Source organism: Hipposideros armiger, unplaced genomic scaffold (genome assembly GCF_001890085.2).
Source record: "Hipposideros armiger isolate ML-2016 unplaced genomic scaffold, ASM189008v1 scaffold_113, whole genome shotgun sequence".
Classification (NCBI taxonomy): domain Eukaryota; kingdom Metazoa; phylum Chordata; class Mammalia; order Chiroptera; family Hipposideridae; genus Hipposideros; species Hipposideros armiger.
This window is the reverse complement of record NW_017731463.1, coordinates 3,141,785-3,155,100: the sequence shown is the minus strand read 5'-3', so window position 1 is coordinate 3,155,100 and position 13,316 is coordinate 3,141,785. Positions and strand designations below refer to the sequence as shown.

The 13,316-nt window shown below is 36.2% G+C and overlaps 1 protein-coding gene across 6 annotated transcripts in view; it reads right to left on the bottom strand.

Moving 5' to 3' along the window:
* Positions 1 to 13,316, bottom strand: part of SDCCAG8 (SHH signaling and ciliogenesis regulator SDCCAG8) — a 222,945-nt gene that overhangs the window by 195,267 nt on the left and 14,362 nt on the right. For all 6 annotated transcript variants that reach the window (XM_019647576.1, XM_019647578.1, XM_019647572.1 and 3 more), the window contains exons 4-5: positions 11,708 to 11,821; positions 4,483 to 4,608 (exon numbers count right to left, since the gene is read on the bottom strand). In XM_019647576.1, the coding sequence (XP_019503121.1) occupies positions 4,483 to 4,608; positions 11,708 to 11,821 (240 nt within the window). The remainder of the gene's footprint in view (positions 1 to 4,482; positions 4,609 to 11,707; positions 11,822 to 13,316) is intronic.

Genomic DNA, 13,316 nt, shown 5'->3' with positions numbered 1-13,316 from the left:
CGCACCTCTTGGAATTGCAGAAGTCAAATGTGACTTGTATTCATCTTCTGTTATCAGTATATGTTGAGTATTACAATTTTAATCCAGGTTTTTCCTTTCTTAAAATGTGTATACCTTTTTTTTTGGCACCCTCGGTAGATTGGAGCTTGATTTTGTAAATGAGTAGCTTATTAAGGAATATTTTCCTGTTGTAATTTTATTTATAGCCTGCATTTCTTTATATTATACCTGTAAAAGTGAGGCCTTCTACACCACAAATTTCTAAACCCACTCCTATGGTGAGGCACATTAAGATTCACATATTGTAAGATGTGGTTTTTCCATTTTAAAAGAATATTCATACTAGACCAAGGATATTTGATGTAAGATATTTAGCCAAATTCGTATAAATAAATGAACTCTTTACAAATCCTTTGTAACAAGAGACAGGGTACAACGTAAAGTTATTTGTTATGTTATTGTTGTTTTTCTTCTTTATTTTAGACAGGATATAAATAAGTACAATTTTTGAGGCTCATAGAGCTTGTACTCCCAATTGATGTGGATCCATTATAATACTGATCCCCCTTGGTAATCTAGCTCTCCCATCACGTGTGTCTTCAGTTACCTACTGGTACCAATTTAGCTTTAGAGGAATCTGTATTTTTGTCTTAGAATCTATAAACAAAGAGCTTGTCTACTTTTAAAAATGATTTTTATTAAAATATAGCTAATATACAATATTATATTAGTTTCAGGTGTACACAATAGGTGTTCAACATTTATATACCTAAAGTGATCACCATGATAAGTTCAGCGTATTACGCTATCACAATATTATTGACTATATTCCTCATGCTGTATGTCACATCCCCATGACTTATTTGCTTTATACCTGGAAATTTCAACCTCTTATTCCCCCATTCACCTTTCCCCTGCTTTTTAAAAATTTTCAATTACAGTTGATATTCAATATTATTTTATATTAATTTCAGATATATAGCATAGTGGTTAGACATTTATATAATTTAAGAAGTGATCCCCCTGACTAGCCTAGGACCCACCTGGCACTATACATAGTTATTACCATGTTATTGACTATATTCCCTATGCTTTACTTTACATCCCCATGACTATTTTGTAACTACCAATTTGTACTTCTTAATCCCCTCACCTTTTTCACCCTGATCCCCAGCCCCCTCCCATCTATCACCCTGACAAATCTAGTCCCCATCTGACACCATATGGAGTTATTATAATGTCATTGACTATATTCCTTATTCTATAACCTATATCCCCATGACTACTTTGTAATGAGAAATTTGCTACTTACTAAAAAAAAAAAAAAAAGAAAGAAAAGAAAAAAACAACTCCTACATCTTTGAATGAGTATACATGCCAAAATTTCTAATAAGGAGCATATTTTAATATACTATACTTTTTTGAGAAAAGCCATCCATGAAGGGAAATTTTGTAAGGAGCAGTGATGAAAATGAAGATGGAAATGAAATATTATTTAAACATTTTTAGCTTTTAAAAAATAATCTGCTTGGGCCGGCCAGTGGCGTGTTGGTTAAGAGCTGGCTTGGGACGCCAGAGGGCCCCGGTTCGGATCCCACATATGAGGCCCAGTGACACTGCCCTCTACAGCTAAGATGCTGAACAACAGCTCAACCTGGAGCTGGGCTGCCATGAGTCACCAGTGACGGCGAAAGCTGCAGCCCCTGCTGCAGTGGGTTGCCATGGGCTACCGTGTGTAGCCAGCAGCCTCCGTGAGCAGCTGTCCAGAAGCCGGCGACTGATCTGCCTCACCCGGGAAGAGCGCAATGATGGTGCCATCTTGGGCCAGTGAAGCAACGTCCTCCACAACTAGACTGAAGAACAAAAGGACAGCAACTTGTCTTTCCCCTTCCCCAATTCCCCAGCACTGTTCCCCTCCCCCAATTCCCCAATAAAAATCTTTTTAAAAATAATAGTAATAATAATAATAATCTGCTTGCTTCTTCAGGTGCTAGATTAGAAACTAGGCTAAAAGCTAAAAGTCATGTGGGCTACCCTCTAAGTCCAAGGCTAAAACTCAGAGACAATAAAGAGGAGGCTCTTCTCTTCTGAAGGGAATCTTGTATCTCAGGGCAAACAAAGATGGTTTGATTCAATATTGACAAGCTATTCCTAATTTATGCAGAAAGGCAACATAATTCGAGGCTAGGTGAATGGATTTGGGGTCAGAAAGCCCCACATTTGAGTCCTAGGTTTGCCCTTTTCTAGCTTCGTGACATTAGACCAGTTACTTTGGTTTCCTGACCACTGTGAACCTTAATTTACTCATCTGCAAATAGACATAATAAAGGTGCCTTGTGTGGTTATTATAAAACTGAAAAAATATAACGTAAATAAAGTGCTGGATACAGTGCCCAGAACATCATAACCATGAGGTCATCAGTAAATATTAACTATTACTATGTAACTATTTAAACTAGTTTTCAAAAAAGGCCTTAAGAAAACACTTGAAAACCTATATTCAAATTCATCAATAGCTGTGGCAAGATCTATTATCAACATAACAACAGACTCATTAAAAAGAGTTGAGGGAAAAAAAAGGAAGAAGCTATCTTTTGATCTGTTTTTATTTAAGACATTCTAAAAAGTTTCATTTGCATGAAAACTCAGTGTAGCACCATGCAGTTTGCTGAGATGCCTCAGTTCACTTGTAGGAGTAAAAAGTGAGGCAACAACAAAATAACACAGAAGACTAACATTAAAAAGATATCAGTCACCTGACACCTCTGCAACAATCATTTCAATATCCGCATTGTATTTAACTCATGGGAATGTTTGAAAAAAACAACACCTCTCTACGACTGTGTCCCTTCTATAATTATGGCTGCAGTTTTCCTTAGCATGTTTCCTTCGTTCCCTTGGCAAAGCACATGTGCCTTTGCCACTTCCTTCCCCTTTTACATTACTCACTTCTCTTGCCCTCTGATTCACTTGTCTGCCTAATTTCCTTTCTCACTTTACTTCCACTTTTTCTGCTTCTTTGCCATTGTATAAATATTGAAGGCTATGAACAATTGAGTCACAGTTTGCTAAGTGACTACATATTTGGAAGAAAAGCAAAAGAACATATTTATTTTAAAAATGAGCTACTTCTAAGTACTTTTTGTATGGCTGTGTCATAGTCAAATTGACATTAAGATAATAAGCCACTAACATGGAATTTTTAACTACTAATAACATAATAATATGAATATTCAGAAAAAGTCATATAGTGGAGGGAAAATAGCTGATAGCAAACTGAAATGTAATTGGAGAAAAATAAACTGAAATACTAATCAGCCCACTTCATTATTCAGTCAACATAATCAGCTACTTCTAAATAGCAAATTCTAACACATAGAACTCAAGGATTACAAATGAAACATCAAGCCAAGTAAATTAAAAAAAAGTTAAAAACAAACATTAGAGGACAATGAGGTAAAACATTAAGACACACATTTTTTCCTAACAGAACTGATTCACTGATGACAACTCTGTCCAAACCACTAAAGTCCTTTGCAAAATAAAGCTGCAACAGTCAAGCATTAAAACTTCCCCACGGAAAGTTGAATTTGTCTCAAAAAGCAGAACAAGCTGTGAAGAACTGTATCTTATCGCAAGAGTGAAAAACATTTTCAAGGCAAAAGTGTCTGACAAGTCCTAAGGAGACACTAAGTTTAAACCCTCTTTAAATATCATCACAAGAATTATGGAGACCATTTAATCCACTGCTGTTCAAAACGTGGTCCAATGAAATTAGAATCACTTAAGCAACTTGTTAAAATTTCATATTTTTAACTCAAGGAGTCAACCTAGACTCTCAGGGAAAGGAGCTCGGGAATCTGCATTGTCATCAAGTGTCCTGAGTGACTGCTACTCACATTAAAGATTCAGGGCTGCGAATATAAGTGAAGCTTCTCAAATTGCCAGTAAACGCACTGAAGGCCCATGAGGTTAAGCCATGTTGGAAACCCCTATAAAATTACAGGACTTGCTACACACCCAGCTTATAAGGGACAACGGGAAGACCAACATTTTGATTCCTGGACTTTCAGGTCAGTGTTCTTTCTGCTGCACCAGGCTGCTAATTAGACTTACTTGGAATTCAGAGCTCAAGGAAAATTTAGAGAAATACAACAGAAATCTAAGCTGCAGTTCTGGATTTAATGAAGTCCTTCCTATATAACGCACTTCCTGCTTTCAGACCTGCTCTTTCTGTACGGGGAAAAAACATAAATGGTATGCTCGAGAGGAAACCAGAGTAGATATTAGGCATCACTATATTATTTCATTTGAGGAGTCACTCCACCACCGTGAATTTTAACTTTTGAGGCCCCGAACAAACAGCAGCATAGTACTTTTGCCAAACTTCAGAGAGAATCTAAGCAGCTCAGAAGGCTGGGGGAGAGGGCGGGAGGGACTTTTCAAACTAAAATACAATTATGGTTTAAAAAAAATGCTCACAGATGCATCCAGAAGTGTTTGCTCCCTCATTGCTTCCTCTTGTCTCTGAGATTTCAACTCTTGTTGGAGCCGTTCATTGTCAAGCACAACTACTTGTACCCTATTTTTCATTCCAGAGAGTTCCTCCTATAAAAAGCAGAAACAGATACCAAACACATTAAGCATTTTTAAACAGTGCTGTTACTTGTTGGTTACTACACAAGCCAACATGATATAAAGCATGGAAGACTTACGCTCTCTATCCATTTTCTGAAGTGCTATGATTATATTTAGACAAACGAAGCAACTGAGACATTAGTTAACATCAGGAGCTGTGTAGCTTAGGGCCTGCTAATGGCCTGCTCACAGAGTTGTGTGGTCTCTGATATTTTTTTCTCCAAGGGATTAAGTCTTATAGAAAGGCTTTAATTAAAGGGGGAGGTAGACTGCTGAAAAATAAGGTAAGGTATATATTATTATCACTCATGCTAAAGTACCAATAAGTTGCTGAAAACGGAAATAGGGCTAAATAGATAAGACTCTGAGATAAAAAGGTCTGAAAAGTTACAACGATTATCTATGAACTGATAGCCAGATGGAAGGAAACTGAGCGAAATCCTTTGGTGGAGAATTCTGAATGTCTTCTTGGCCTTGCAGGGTGTAATATAAGGAATTGAGGGTAAAAAAACCGTCTAGAATAGCTATTGAGTGGCATCTCATTCTCTGAAAAAATGCCAAAATTATTGACATATTGATGGTACAATACTTAATATTTATTACTAGTATAACCCAAAACTATTGTGCCATATATGCAAATTCCATTTAATTTTTTGTTCAGAATAACAAAAAACAAACAAACAAAAACCTAACCTGTGATTTAAAAAATATTGCAGATTTCCAGTTTTTGGTCTGGCATATAATGAGCTTAGAAGATATCACTGCCATGTTCACAAGAAGAGAAAAGCTAAACAAACTGAAAAATCAACCACTCTTCTTAAATCCATCAGAGAACTGAAGTCACAGGAAAAACTGTTATCTGCAGAATTGGAGAGACAGGCCCGTGTCCCTGAGAATCACAACCAACCAGAGCAGAAACATGTGAGCAGAAACTCCCAGGGGAAGAAGTGCTACGGCAGAAAGATGGAATGCTCAGTATAGACAAGTTTGAGAGTTAAAAACTCTAGAGGGAACCAGTGCTGGGGGGGATCCAACCCTTTTGTGAGTTTTATCTCTAGGACACAAGGTGCTTACAGTAAACACTAGAGAAAAATCCCATCATGCTTCCACCAGTAGGAGAGGAAAAGTAGCCACTTAGAAATATGCCCAAAGCATTCTGTTCTTAACAAGGCCTGCCTCAGGAGAACCGATTTTATCAGAGCCTAAATAATTGGGTTGTTTTCAAATCCTAACCGACCTGGGGGAAGGGAGATACCCAGCTCTAGGTCCCTCTAGCCTCCCTTCTCACTTAAAGGAAGGGGAAGACTGGGAAACACTTGTGAAGGTCATGGCCAAGGGGCACAGGCTGACTAAAAGACTGAGACCTCATCACAAGACCAGGAATGCTTCCCTTACTCACACACCTTAGCACCACATCAAAAGGGCTCTTATACAATAATAGGAATGCTTTAAAATAACTGCACATCTTACACCATATTTAAGAAGAATTCCTGTGGCAAGCCCAAAGACAACAGGGGAGACAAAAACCAGGACACTGGAGGAATTTTAGCCTCCGGCAACAGCAAACAGTAAACACAGCCTAACTCCTGGCTAGATTAACATAAAACCTCCCACTAAATGCCTATTTCCCAGTTCCTTTTACCCAGTGCATCATGTCCTGCATCCAACAAAAAATTAGAAGGCGTACTAAAAGACTTAAAACACAGTTTAAAGAGACTAAGCAAGCATAGAACCAACCTTGGATATGGCAGAAATATTGGAATTATCAGGTCGGGAGTTCAAACAATTATGATTAATATGCTAAAGAACCTAGTGGAAAAAATGGACTACACGTAAGAACAGATGGGTAATGTAGTAGAGAAATGGAACCTCTAAGAAAGAATCAAAATGAAATTCTGGAAATAAAAAACATTGTATAATAGAAATGAAGGCCATGATGGGCTCATTAAGAGACTAGACACATGCAAGGAAAGAATTAATGAGCTTGAAGAATTGTCAATAGAAACTTCCCAAACTGAAAAGCAAAGAGAAATAAACAATGAAAAAAAAACCCAGATTATCCAAGAATTGTGAGACAATTACAAAAGGTGTAACGTATGTGTAACGGGAATTCCAGAAGGAGAAAGAAAAGATAAAGGAGAAGAAATATTTGAAGCAATAATGATTGAGAGTTTTCCAAAATAAACGATAGGTCCCGAACCACAGATCCAGGAAGCTCAAAGAACACCAGGCAGGAAATTTCCCAAAATCCTACCTCTAGGCATATTATATTCAAACTGCAGAAAAAGACAAAATTTTTAAAGCTGCTGAGCGGAAGGGGTGACCCTTACCTACAGAGAAGCAAAGATAAGAATTACATCAGACTACTCTTCAGAAACCATGCAAGGAAAAATGGGGTTGAATGAAATATTTCAAGTATTGAAAATAAAACATCTGCCAACCTAGAATTCTGTATCTAGTGAAATTAACCTTTAAAGCTGATGCCAAAAAAAAGAAGACTTTCTCAGATAATCAAAAATTGAGGAAATTTGTCACCAGTAGACCTGCCTTACAAGAAATATTAAAGGAAGTTCTTCAGAAAGGAGGAAAATGATATAGGTTATAAACTCAGATCTACATAAAGACAGAAAGAGCGTTAGTGAAGAAACATATGCAGATCAAATCTTTATTTTTTCTTTATCTTAATTGATCTATTTACATATATATATATATAACATGTAACAGTTTGCTCAATATCATAATAGCAACAGTGAATGTGGTGATTATAGCTTATGACTAACTGAAATGAATGACAGCAATGTTAGAAACAATAGGAGGGAAGAACTGAGAATACTCTGTTAGAAGGTACTTGCCCTACCTCTGAAATGGTAAAGTGTTATTTGAAAGTAGGATTAGATTAGTGGTAAATGTAATTGCAAACTTAAGGACAACCACTTATAAAAGTAAAGAAAAGAAGTTCAACTTCTTTTTTTTCTGCTAAGGGAGGAGAAAAACTGCAATTATATAAAATGCTCACTTAAAACCAGAGATAGCAGAAAAAGAATGAAAAACAGAACAAAACAAAAAAGAAATAAAGAACAAGGACAATAAATAGACAACAATAACAAATACAGTTGATATTATAGATATCCAACTATATTAATAATCACTTTAAACCTCCATGGTCTGAATACACCACTGAAAAGATAGACTGTCAGAATGAATGAAAAACAAGACTCAAGTATATGTTGTCTATAAGAAACCCACTTTAAATATAAAAACACAGATAAATTAAAAGTAAAGGGACAGAGAAAGACATACCGTGCTAACATAAATCAAAAGAAAGCTGGAATAGCTATGCTATTTTCAGACAAAGCAGACTTCACAGCAAAGAAAAATATCAGGGATAAAAAGGGGTATTACACAATGATAAAAACAATTACACAATTCTCCAAGAAGACAGTAATCCTTAATGTGTGTATGCCTAGCAATAGAGCATCAAAATACATCAGGGAAAAACTTACAGAACAGTAGGTAGGAATAAATAAATCCACTATTTCAGTTGGGAGATTTTAATAATACCCCTCTATCAGTAATTGACAGATCTAGCAAATCTGGCAGATTGGCAAAATATCAGTAAGGACATAGTTGAACTGAACAGCATACCATTAATCAACTAGATATAATTGACATTTATAGAATACTTCATCCAAGAACAACAGAATACACATTCTTCTCAAGTTAACACAGATCATTCACCATCACATACTGTATTCTGTGCCTAAAAACACATCTTAAACTAAAAAGAATAGAAATCATAAAAAGTATGCTCTCAGACCACAACAGAACTAAATTAGAAATTAATAACAGGAAGATAGCTAGAATACTACCAACATATCTGGCAATTAAACAGCACTCTTCTAAATAACATATGGGTCAGTCATGGAGGAAGTCTTAAGAACAATTTTAAAATATTCTGAACACAATAAAAGCACAATTTATCAAAATTCATGAGATGCAACAAAATCTGTGAAAAACATTAGAAAAGAACAAAGATTCCAAACCAATAATCTAAGCTTCTGTCTTAGAAAACGAACAAACAAGCAAATTAAATATGAAGTAAGTAGAAGAAAAGATATGAGTAGAAATCAACAGAGAAAAGCAACAAATCCAAAAGTTTGGTCTTTGAAATGACTCTAGCTCTAGCCAGGCTAAGAAACAAAGGGAGAAAAGACACAAACTACTAACATCAGAAACAAAAGAGGGGTTATCACTATAGAGACCAAGGACATTAAGTGGATAATAAAGGAATATTATGAACAACTCTGTACCCACAAATTTGATAACTTAGAGAAAATGGACCAGTTCCTTGAAAGATACAATCTACCAAAACTCACAGAAGGAAAAATAGATAATCTGCATAGTCTATATTTATTAAATAAATTCAATCAATATTTAACCATCTTTCAAAACTGAAAGCATCAGGCCTACTGTTGGTTCACTGGTAAATTTTACCAAATATGTAAGGAAAAAATTATGCCAATTCTCTACAATATCTTCCATCAAAATAACAGAGGAAATACTGCCTAACTCATTTTAGCCATCATTACCCTAATATTCAAACCACGTGAAGACATTACAGGAATGGAAAACTACAGACCAGTATATCTCATGAAAAAAAAAATCCTCATCAAAATATTGGCAACTTGAACCCAACAATGTATGAAAAGAATTAAGAATTACACAACAGGACCAAGTAGAATTTATTCTATATATACAAGGCTGTCTCAACATTTGAAAATCAATTAATGTAATCCATCGTATCAGCAAGACAAAGAAGAAAAATCATATGATCATATCAATAGACTCAGAAAAAGCAGGTGACACAATCCAGTAGTCATTCAAGATAAAAACTCTCAGCAAACTAGGAACAGAGGGAAACAACCTCACTTTGATAAAACACCTGCAAATAACCTATAGCTAATATTATATTGATGTTAATGGCTAGACAATAGATGATTTCCCACTAAGATCAAGAACAAGGCAAGGATATTCCCTCTCTTCACTCTTTTGCAATGTCATACTAGAAATACCAGCTAATGCAATAAGACAAAAGGAAATAAAAACTATCCATACTGGAGAGGAAGAAATAATAATAAAAAAAGACATCTGTCTTCATTCACAGATGACGTGATGGTCTACAAAGAAAATTCCAAAGAATAAAAAAAAACTGATAGAACTAATAAGGGTTTATAGCAGTGTTGCAGATTACAAGGTTAAATAATATACAAAAGTCAACTGTTTTCTTATATATTAGCAATGAAAACTGGAATTTGAAATTAAAACCACAATACCATTTATGTTAACATAAAAAAATGAAATATTTAGGTATAAACCTCACAGAATATGTACAAGATCTATATGAGGAAAGTCACAAAACTCTGATAAAAAAATCAAGGTATATCTAAATAAGTGGAGAGACATTCCAAGTCCATGGATAGGAAGACTCAATACTGTCAAGATGTCAGTTCTTCCCAACTTTATCTCTAGATTCAACACAATCCCAATCAAAATCCTAGCATGTTATTTTGTGGCTATTGACAAACTGATTTTAAAGTTTATATAGAGAGGCAAAAGACCCAGAATAGCCTACACAATATTGAAGGAAAAGAATGAAGTTGGAAGATTGACACTACCCAACTTCAAGACTTAATATAAAGTGTCAATAATCAAGACAACATGGTATTTGTGAAAGAATAGGCAAATAGACCAGTGGAACAGAATAGACAGCCCAGAAACAGACTCACAAATACAGTCAACTGGTCTTTGACAAAGGAGTAAAGGCAATTCAATGGATACAGTCTTTTAACAAATGGTCCTGGAATAAATGGACATCCACATGCAAAGAAAACAAATCTAGATACAGATCTTACACCTTATACAAAAACTAACTCAAAATGGAGCATTGACCTAACTCTAAAACACAAAATTATAAAACACTGAGAAGAATAGAGAAAATATTGGTGACCTTGGATTTGGTAATATATTTTTTAAAATATAACAGCAAAGGCACAATCTATGCAAGAAAAAAATTGATAAGTTCGACTTTGTTAAAATTAAAAACTTCTGCTCTATGAAAGACACTGTTAAGAGAATCAAAAGACAAGCTACACAATGGGAGAAAAGAATTTCAAAAGACATATCTGATTAATGACTGGTATCCAAAATAAAAAGGAACTCTTCAAACTCAACAGTAAGAAAATGAACAACCCGATTAAAAAAATAAGCAACAGACCTCAGCAGATTTCTCATCAAAGAAAGTATATAAATGGAAAATAAGCATACAAAAAAAGCTCAACATTCTATGTCATCAGATAATTGAAATTAAAACAATGCGATACCAGTACACACCTCAAATCCATAACATTGACAACACCAAATCAGGCAAGGATGTGATAAAAAAGGTATCTGTAACTATTATAAAAATATCACATGATCTGATGCATTGATACTGAAAAATGAAAGAAAGAAAAACTAAAACATTAACATACTTTGGAAAGTCAGAAAGGCTCCAATGGCATTACTGACAGTCACTAAACTCCAGAGAGTCCAGCAATATAACTGTCTAGTGTTAACAAGCTGTAGGTGACACATTTGGTTTCTTGATCATTATTATCAGTACCCCACGAGCCATTCTTATTCAAAGTCAAGGTAAGAACTTTCATACTGACAATGGAGCAGATTTAGTCTAGCCGCTTAGAGTCCCTGCTTGCCACACCCCAGCTTCAAGAGCTCAACAAAAGTAGGAGAATGATTGGTATTACTATTCCAAAGCATTTGCCATCAGCTGGGTTAAAGTAAATGGGGTGGAAAGAAAAAATTCTGAAACACGAGATCATATTATCAAAGCATTAGATATAGTTTAGTTTTGGACTACTGGGAAATTAAGCAATCAGAAATGGCATACAAGCATGGCAATTATCAATGTATTGTTATAAACATGAAGACTAATAGTAGCAAATTTTCATATAGGGCATCATTAATATAAATTTGAATTTAGGAAGGTTTAAATTTTTAATGAGAAACTTACCTTGCAGAACTTGACTTCTGCCTCTAAATGATGAATGTATTGAGACTGGTCATTGATGATAGGGACAAGATTATGTATAGTAGGCATATTGGTTTCCTCATGTTCTGATGACCTCTAAGGGAAAAAAAAAAACAGCAACAAATGAAGCATGTTTGCATTTAGCAAATCAATTAATATCATCTCCATACTCAGCTTGGCACTGATGTCATATAAACACAGACTAGATCACATTATGGCTAATAGTATTTACTTCTCTATCCTATAAATTCCACAGATAAGATTCAGGAGTATGAACATCATTTTTTTTACCACTGACATATAGCATTATATTAATTTCAGGTGTACAAAACAACATAGTGAATAGACATTAATATACCTCACAAAGTGATCACTCTAATAACTCTATTACCCATCTGACACCCTACATAGTTATTACAATATTATTGACTATATTCCTTATGCTATACTTCACATCCCCATGACTATTTTTTTTCAATTATAGTTGACATTGAACATCGTTTTTTAGAGAGGGAAGGTGAAAGTGGTTATTAAAAGCACAAGGCAAGTGGAAAAATGCTGGGGTAGTATAATTGGCTTGGGATGAACTGCCTATTTGAGCCATCTGAAAATGTGCTATCCCATTCAGTAATGCTGAGGTAAAGGGACAACTCTCTTCAAGGAAACCCCATGGAAGAGAGGTGGTATTGTAACGAAAGCTGCAGAACCACTCCCTGACAAACGGATTCTTTGACAAGTGTCTGATGCCAAGTGTGTGTCAATGAGTAAAATTCTATCTTCAAAGGGCTTGAGTAGGAAAAACCCAGTCTTCCCCTCCTGTGTGCCTCCTTGACTGTCACACAAAACACGTCACTTCTGACACTTCTGGTCACCAAATGTGTGGGGTTTTTCCCACACCAAGCAATTCTCTGTGAAATCAACTGACTGTCCTACAATTGGACTCAAATCTACCTGGAGATAGCACCAGATCAGTCCCACAAGATGGCTCCCATCCCGCTTCAGATGCCAAACGCAAGCCCGGGTTGTCGACTGTGCTTCGGACTGGCTATAAATCTGAGGTTCCCATGACCTCCTCCTTGGGTTTGCTTAATTTGCTGGAGCGGTTGACAGAACTCAGGGAAACACTTAAGTTTACCAGTTTATTACAGGACATGACAGAGGATACGGATGAGCCGCCAGACGGAGCGACACATAGGGCAAGGTCTGAAGGGTCCTGAGCGCAGGAGCTCCTGTCCCCGTGTATTTGGGGTGTGTCACCTTCCCAGCATGTAGAGCTGTTCACCCACCTGGAAGCTCTCCGAGCCCCATATTGTGGGGTTTGATGGAGGCTTCCTCACGTCGCCACAGTCAGCTCCGTTTCCAGCCCCTCTTTCCTCTCTGAAAATCCCCAGCTTCTAATCGTGGCTTGCTTTTCCTGGTGACCAGCCCCCATACAGAAGCCATCCCGGAGCCCACTACAGTCACCTCATTACAACCAAAGAGGCTTCAAGTGCTCTTATCACCTGGAAATTTACAAGGGTTTTAGGAGGCCTGTGTCTGGACTGCAGTCAGAGACCAAATACCAGAACAAGAGTTGCTCCTGGTACGCTTA